The sequence below is a fragment of the Nansenia antarctica genome (assembly GCF_963989245.1).
Source record: "Nansenia antarctica genome assembly, chromosome: 5".
NCBI classification, from domain to species: Eukaryota; Metazoa; Chordata; class Actinopteri; order Argentiniformes; family Microstomatidae; genus Nansenia; species Nansenia antarctica.
Window position 1 is genome coordinate 55327940 of NC_137690.1, and position 8899 is coordinate 55336838.

General features: G+C 41.2%; 1 protein-coding gene across 1 annotated transcript; it reads left to right on the forward strand.

Moving 5' to 3' along the window:
* Nucleotides 1-834: 834 nt before the first annotated feature.
* On the forward strand, nucleotides 835-5198 carry LOC308158159 (5'-3' exonuclease PLD3-like; the record flags this gene model as incomplete). Its single annotated transcript, XM_080531758.1, has 7 exons — nucleotides 835-906; nucleotides 1478-1513; nucleotides 2399-2602; nucleotides 3136-3275; nucleotides 3841-4006; nucleotides 4317-4416; nucleotides 5011-5198. The coding sequence occupies 7 exons, from the start codon at nucleotides 835-837 to the stop codon at nucleotides 5196-5198; spliced, it is 906 nt and encodes a 301-aa protein (XP_080387884.1).
* Between the last annotated feature and the right edge of the window lie 3701 nt (nucleotides 5199-8899).

Consider the following 8899-nt stretch of genomic DNA (forward strand, 5'->3'; position numbering starts at 1 on the left):
GTGGTTAGAGTGGTTAGAGTGTCTGTGGTTAGTGTCTGTGGTTAGTGTGTCTGTGGTTAGAGTGTCTGTGGTTAGTGTGTCTGTTGTTTGAGTGTCTGTGGTTTGAGTGTCTGTGGTTTGAGTGTCTGTGGTTTGAGTGTCTGTGGTTAGAGTGTCTGTGGTTAGAGTGTCTGTGGTTAGACTGTCTGTGGTTAGGGTGTCTGTGGTTTGAGTTTCTGTGGTTTGAGTGTCTGTGGTAAGAGTGTCTGTGGTTAGTGTCTGTGGTTAGAGTGTCTGTGGTTAGAGTGTCTGTTGTTTGAGTGTCTGTGGTTAGACTGTCTGTGGTTAGAGTGTCTGTTGTTAGAGTGTCTGTGGTTAGAGTGTCTGTGGTTAGTGTGTCTGTGGTTAGTGTCTGTGGTTAGACTGTCTGTGGTTTGAGTGTCTGTGGTTTGAGTGTCTGTGGTTAGTGTCTGTGGTTAGAGTGTCTGTGGTTAGTGTCTGTGGTTAGAGTGTCTGTGGTTAGTGTCTGTAGTTAGAGTGTCTGTAGTTAGAGTGTCTGTGGTTAGAGTGTCTGTGGTTTGAGTGTCTGTGGTTTGAGTGTCTGTGGTTAGAGTGTCTGTGGTTAGTGTCTGTGGTTAGTGTCTGTGGTTAGAGTGTATGTGGTTAGAGTGCCTGTGGTTAGACTGTCTGTGGTGAGTGTGTCTGTGGTTAGACTGTCTGTGGTTAGAGTGTCTGTGGTTAGAGTGTCTGTGGTAAGTGTCTGTGGTTAGAGTGTCTGTGGTTAGAGTGTATGTGGTTAGAGTGTCTGTGGTTAGACTGTGGTTCAGACAACACGAGTATATCGAAAAGCTCAACATGCAAGCGATAGTAAACGCTTCATTCACGCAGGACGAGTTCATCAAGGAGCTCCTGGTGTCGCACGGGAAGGTGAGAGGTCAACGTCTCTCTGTTAGAGCCACATACCCAGCCATCACCTTGTCTTCTTGAGATGTCTTAAGATGTCTTAATTAACCAAAATAAGACATTTTGTCTGTCAAGATTGTCTTAAGTCGTCTTAAGACCTAACCTGAAGACATGCACTCATGCACTCACTTAAGACATAAGAGCCATATTGACATCTGAGCCATCTTGAGGTGTCTTAAGACACAGAATATCAATGTCTTAAGACAGTCAGGCGATCTTGTTCCAATTGGAATAATTCAAGTATAATAATGATAATAACACTAGTAGTGTGCTTCCAATGATGGGGCCCGTTCGAATACTCTAACGATGCGTCCTTCCTTCCTTCCTCCCCCTTGAAGTAACATAATCAATTAGCTTGGATTGGGTTTAGTTTAAACACGCTTTGCACAGCATGCATTGCCTTCACCCATCGAGTCATAATCAGATCAGTGATTTCATTCAGTCTAGAAAGGAAGGAAGGATCAATTATAAGACCACTCATTGCCCTGGCTGGTTCCATTGACAAAATTCATTCTCCTTTTCCCCTCTTCCCCAGATCCCCACCTTGGTCCATGAGATGATTCTGGTGGAGGTTTGGAAACAAAAAGTGTTTCCTATTCTTTGTCAGCTTCGGGACTTCGATCCGAAGAGCACGTTTCCTCTGTGGTGAGAGGAGAAACCGTGTCTGACCTCTGTTGTGATCATATTACAGTGGAGGCTGGTGGAGGTAGAAATCGGAGGACGGGGCTCAGTGTAATGCAAGGAATGCACCACCTCCTACCTCCACTGACATTCTGTGAATTCACATGCTGATGTCGTTGTTATACTGACAGTTCATTCCATTGTTTCTTCTGCTCTATTGTCTGACATTCAGATTCGCCACGAGGTTTCAATCATAAACCTTCTGGAAACAGTTATGTATCATAAGGTGAGCAGTAGTTTACATACGCCTCAGCACAACACTAGCAATGTTTGCAGTTTGCTTTTTTTTTTTTTACATCTCGAGATCATTGTGAAGCTCTATGTATATTTTATATGTGTACTTTAACTGTGTAAATTATAATCGAACCATGAGTGAGGTGCAGGGTTGGCCGGTGGAGGTAGAAATTGGAGGATGGGCTCATTCTAATGCATGGTACGGAATGAGGAATGGTATCAAACACACGTGTGTATCATAGGATGCCACTGAATACAGTTTGTGTGTGGTGCCGTGGTTACAGGATTCCTGTGAGGCAGCTGGTGACTCGGTCCTGGACCTGGCTGATTACTGTCACCGCAAACTAACCCTGCTGGTTGGCCGAGCCTCCAAGGACGACACCCCCAAGCAGGACAGACTTAATGGAATTGGGTCTATCTAGGATTGGTACATACATTTTTAGGACTTTATATAGCCATTGATTCTGAAAATAATACCTCTAAAGATCAGTGTTGGTTGAAACACTGGGAAACGTATGTCTTCTCTTGTGTCCCTGCTCAGGTGAAGGAGCTGGGAGCCGTGGTGTACAACTGCAGCTGCTTGGCTGAAGACCTGGGGAAGATCTTCGAGGCCTACTGGTATCTGGGCCAGAGTGACGTCATCAGTATCCCCTCCCCCTGGCCCAGCAGCTACTCCACCGCCTACAACAAGGACACGCCCATGCAGCTGCCACTCAACGGCACGGCCTCCAGCGTCTATCTATCTGTAAGACCTGAGGGAATGGATCTATCACGAAGCCACGTGATGCACCAGAATAGAAATTGTCCAATCATATCACAGCAAAAGTCACAACAAGCAGAAAACTCGGACAAACAACTCGCTAATATCTGATGGTGAAAAGCTTCGAGACTAAATATTCTTGTCATCTTCAAAAAAACATGTCTATTACTTGCTGTGGTAAATCAGAAATCAGAAATTTGCCAACTCCCGCCATTGTAAGTCATTGAATGTCATTCAGTCACGGTCGGTCAGTCAGTCAATGCCAGTGAAGCGTTGTTTGTTTGTCCGAGTTTTCAAAGGGGGCGTGGCTTAGCGATAGGTCCATTCTGTGATTTAATATTATGATATTATTATGTATATTATTATAGTGTATTTACTATAGTATGTCTCCCCAACGCTATGTGTGGGGATAGTTCTTGCAAAGAAATGTTGCTGCTGATAATGTCTGTGTCGTGTAGTGTCGTGAACTATCCCTTTATAACTACCCACATGCTAACAACAATATCCTGCCTCCCCAGAGCTCCCCACCATCCTTCTGTGCCGCGGGGAGGACCGAAGACCTTCAGTCCATCCTGAGTGTCATGGAGGACGCACAGCAGTTTGTCTACATTGTTGTCATGAACTATCTCCCCACCACAGAGTTCTCACACCCCAAACGGTCAGTCAGCCTCCTAGGGAACTTCACTGCCACTTTAAGTTCAGGGAGACTGGGGAATTAGCCCTTATGCAGCCATCTAAAGTCAGTTTTGCTTACCACTTTGCTTAGGAAGTTACATTCTAGAGAGCCTCCGCTCTTGAGCCAAAAAGGGAAATAATGCCCCAAATGGATCTCGTTGCTCACCGAGAGGCATTCCTCCCAATGCCCATGAACTCATTAACAGCTTCTTTTTGCAGTAAGTAAGTTTGCAGGCCTCAGACTCAGGAATGTTTAGTCTAATAAAGCCAAAATTAATAGATTGATATAAATATAAAAATGTGTGACAAACAATTGCCTAGTAGTATTGTTCAATGATAAGTGTTCCTGGAGGTAAAGTTGAAGTTGTGGAGAGGCAAAGCTGATGGAGAGTATTATTCTAGCTCATTAGTCTTACTCTAGCTCATTGGTCAGATGGCTCTACCTACCAGCATGTCTTGTAAAAAGGCTCCTAGAGCGTTTGTCTGTTATGGAATGAATAAAGCCCCATCTCTGGGCCCTAACCCTGTGGGTCTGGCGCCCTCTGCAGGTACTGGGCCGACATTGACACTCAGCTGAGGCGAGTGGCATATGAGAAGCGTGTGCGCGTGCGTCTGCTGATCAGCTGCTGGGCCAGCACACAGCCTATCATGCTGCCCTTCCTGCGCTCCCTGGCCTCGGTCCAGGAACCCAAGAGAAGGCTGGACATCCAGGTGGTGAGTAGGCCTAGACTTAAGAGTTGCTTTCTTATTTTGTCACTTTACTGTACGTTAGTTTTTAGACATAATCCTCATGTTGATGATTCATCGACATTGTTTTGTTTATGTTGTTAATAAGCTACGTCCAGAAAGGATGGAGTGTTTGGGTGTTGAACAGTGTCTTCTTTAGGTTGTAAGCAGAGATGTATGTGTTGGTTGCTTGGTTGAGAGTATGACACGTTTAGGCACAATATGGGCAAGTCATTGGGCACAGGATGTCACATTTAAAAAGAGCTTATGGTACCATTTCTGCTTCTCTATTTTCCAGAAAATCTTCGTTGTGCCAGCCAATCCCAAGCAAAAGGAAATACCCTTCGCCAGAGTTAACCACAACAAGTACATGGTGACAGACAAGGTTGCCTACATAGGTAATACACCTCTCTCCTAGACTCAACAGTAGTGAGATATATCAACATTAGTGAGATCAAAGTCATCCTAAGTCATCCTTAGGAAGCATTGTGAATCATTGTTAGACCACTGATTCACTCTCTCAAAAACAGGGTTAAGGTCAATTTGAATTTGTGATTTGAGTTCACACTTCCAATATTTGAAAACAATTCATTTTTTCCAATTTATTGAGAGTTCACTGAAAATGAATGCCCTTTTAGCAATCATTGATTAAAAAAAATAATAGTAATACTTCCTGAATCAACTGCATTGAAATTCAATTGTCCCCAACCCTATCTGAAATAAAAACCTGTTTGCTCAGATATCATTTGAAGCATCACCCATTGTATCTCTAGGCATAGATGTTGAGCGTATTTTATGTGTCGACTTTACACAAATAGGAAATTTTCATTTCATTTTTCATTTTACGCAGATTCTTTATTGAAATCCAGTGTAACAGATCCCATCTATCAGCTCTAAGGCATCTTGTTTCCTTGTGTTCTCAAGGTACCTCTAACTGTTCTGGTCTTGTGTTCTCAAGGTACCTCTAACTGGTCTGGTCTTGTGTTCTCAAAGTACCTCTAACTGGTCTGGGGACTACTTTGTGACCACTGCCGGGTCGGGGCTGGTGGTGAACCAAACTGCGTCCCAATCGCTTGGTGGCACGTTCCAGTCACAGCTGCAGGCCGTGTTCGAAAGGGACTGGGAGTCCTCCTACAGCAGCCAACTTAACCAGCACACTGACCTCAAAGATCTCTGTTAGACACATACACGTACAGAGTTAGATGAAGTACCACCACCACCACACTTCTCCTGCCTCTAACAGTGACTCTGACCTCCAATCCAGCAGGGGGTACTTACGATGTACATTTCGTCTCTGGGACGATTTTAAAGATTATAGCGTCGTGTTAATCATTATTATTTTTTGATAAATGCTGATTTAAAAATTATTTTTTTGCCATCTATCACTTATCAATGATCAAAAACTATCAACTAGTTTCTAGAATACAATAGATGTATGGTTTAAAGGGTACATTTTCACAGTAGCTTTGGGAACTCTAAATCCCAGTCAATCTCAGGGAGAAATGTATAGTATCTGTAGAGTTTTTTGATTGATGTTTCTTGGCATGCTGGTTTCTTCTGGTGCAATTCTTAATTGGTTTTTCAGCCACATTTCTGGCAGCTTCTAGTTTGGGTATTATACAGTGGGGTGGGCACCCCTAGTCAAAATGCCTTTTACAATTAATATCTAAGTGAAAAGAAGCAAACCTAACCTCTAAATGGTACAAAGTTAAACATGACACATTTCATCACATTTTAAAGTAAGATACATTTTTATCTTTAAACTTTTTACAGTTTCAAAATAATAAAACAAGGAAAAAGGCCTTGTGCAAAGGTTTGGGAACCCTGTCAGCTAGTAGTTTGTAACTACTCCTCGGGCAACTATAACAGCTTGCAAACACTTCCTGTAGCCTAGTAAGAGTCTTTCAATTCTTGTTTTTGGAATTCTTCCTGGCAGAACACCTCTTGCTCAGAAATATTCTTCGGCCTTCTTGCATGCACGGCATGTTTGAGATTTCTCCACAGATTTTCAATAATATATACGGATACTTTAGAAGGCATGGAGTTACTTCAGAATATATAGTTCAACCCTAGAATTATATTCACCTGACTCATTGAAGCCGAGTAAATCACCTTGGAGTAAAACGTTTTTTATTATAATAAAAAAGAAACCTTGCTTTAAAATTGGCAGAAAGGTGTCATGTTTAACTTTGTAGCATTTAGTGTTCAGGTTTGCTTTCAATCACTTGGAGATTAATTGTAACAGACATTTAAACCAGGAGTGCCCAAATCTTTGCACCCCACTGTTTGGCAGGGGAAGGGTTAGTTAACTTTTGATTTTGGATGCTATTAAGGTGAGACAGTTGTACTACGCTCATTAGACATTTATAAGTAATATTCTGCCTAAACATTTAAATGAAAAACAAAACAAAACCCAGGTTGTGCCTTTAATGCTTCATTTGTGTTTCTTGCTTTCCAATGCAGGCTGGATAATATGGGCTTTTAATTCATGTTAAATCTTCCCTTTTAAAACAAGTGGATGTTTCCCATAGGAATACATCATGGCTGAATTTACATCCTTGAATAATAATTGAGAAAGTCCAGAAATTCCCTTTAATTTCCACCATGTGGAGTGTGTCTAAAATATAAGTACAGTGGAGATAGTTGTTGAACAGCAGTAAAAAAAAAACGAATGTATTGCATATTTGACAGCAAGCACTGGAATTAAATTCCTACACCATCACTCCCCTCTACCCTTTTTGGGTAATGTTCTTAAATTGAATTCATAAAGTTATAAACCACTTTATTGTTAGTGGTTTTATGCAGAAGTGTGGATAATTATCTTTCCTCCAATTTGCATGAATGAATAAAACCATGAATAAAACCATGCAACCTCTTGCTAATGATGAATTTATTTATTTCCTAAACCGTATTCACTGTGCTGTCAATCAAAACAACGACAAGAACACTACTTGTGTACTCATGTCATCTTTGAATTATTAGCAGAGTGTCTTGTGGCGAAAACATCACGTTGGATCAGAGAGAGACTGCATCTATGAGTTTCAATTCATTTTCTATCACTATTTCTGTGAACATCAATTTTCATAATGTTTACCGATGACGATGAATTGAGAATCAAGGACCCCAATTGAAATAAGCCAGTGGCTTTCTTGGGTTTTTATCCTGTTAGTTGACCGTGTATGTAATATGTACTTTCATGTACCTACTTCTGCAAATCTTCTAATAAAGTTTTCAATCAATCAATCAATACCTCCGCTATTATAGGCACACTCTTATACAAGCAGCCTACACCAAAAATAACGCTAATTCACATACTTCAAACCATTTATAGTTACTAACGTTCTGAGGAAATGAAGCATGTGAGTGAGGGATTTTTTAGTCTTGTAATAATAATAATAATAATAACTTATTTGTATAGCACTTTTCCTATATCAATTAGACTAGGTCTGCTAAAGGCTCTTGTCCTCGACCGCATTTTGAGAATAGACTCAGACCAACTGAGGCAAATATGCTCAATGACCAGCTGATGCGCAGGTGAGTGTATGTTAGTTAATAACTGTAATTAATTAGGGAGAATCTATTCAAATGAAATTGATTTGTAGACCCATGAACCGAGCGGGGGGCGTGGTTATGTCGACGCGTCATAATCCACTGGCGAAATTGGCTTATTATGACACATAAATGGCAAAATGACACATTAGAATTAGTGTCGTTCTGACACATAAATGGCAAAATGACACATTAGAATTAGTGTCGTTCTTCTTTGAGATCACTCTGTTGCAGATGAAGATCAGTTAGAGAGATAGAAAATATACTACTACTGTGTCATTACATATCTACTACAAGAGAGAGCATCATTTCAATGCCCCCTACTTTACAAACCAAGAAGACACAGCTGCCTTAGAGGAGGTGGCCAGTGGCCTATCATGGATACCACTCCCGTGAGTAATCAAACCTCAAACACTGACTATAAAATGGGGGATATATTACTTAAAATAAGCTAAATTACCTGCCAACAGAACAGGACAATTTAAAACTAGTGCAGTCGGACAGAAAACAAGCATATATTGCCTTGATTTAAGATATTTCATCTTACTTAGATGTACTTTTTGCAGTGTGGGGGAGGACGGTGTCCTGTTGACGGGCAAAGCAGAGCACGTAACGCTCAAAACCACAGGAGACAAGACGATGTTGGAGGTAAGCATTACACACACTACTCCTGATGAGTCTTAATTAAGCATTATCACACGAGAGGGAGTGCTGATATTCAGTATAACAACACGACCACAAGTGTGATATTGCTTTTATACTTGTTTTATTTTTTAACAGTTCTAGAGCGCAATTTATTAGTTAACAGTAATAAGCGACAACAGATTATGATTTGTTTGTTTATTTAATCATTTATTTTGGCTCCGCCAACAAAAAATTGTTCCACAACTGAACGTCAACTGCACTGTTGCCTAGTAACCTGAACACAAACATGTAGTCTAATTATAACATTTAGTAGAACACCTGTGCGGCGGAGTGATTAGTTAAAAGTCCCAGTACTGTTATACTGTATATCGGCACTCGTGGAATGCCTCTTGTCCAATCAAATTACTTAGTCGGAACTAACTGTTATTATAATGTATAATGATTGATACCCCCTTATCTGAAGACTGAGTATCAACCCTCTTCTCCGTTTCCTTTTTTTTTTTTTTTTTTTACATGGAGCCAGACTGGTGGGGGTGCACTGCAGAACATCAACCATAACTATGGTGTGATCAACAATCATTACCATTATTATTACCCAGTGGCCCCTGGGAATGAGGTACCGTCTGGCCAGCCTACTGGTCCTTCAGTCACGCCCCAAGAGTCTGGAGGACAAGCCTCAGAACGTGG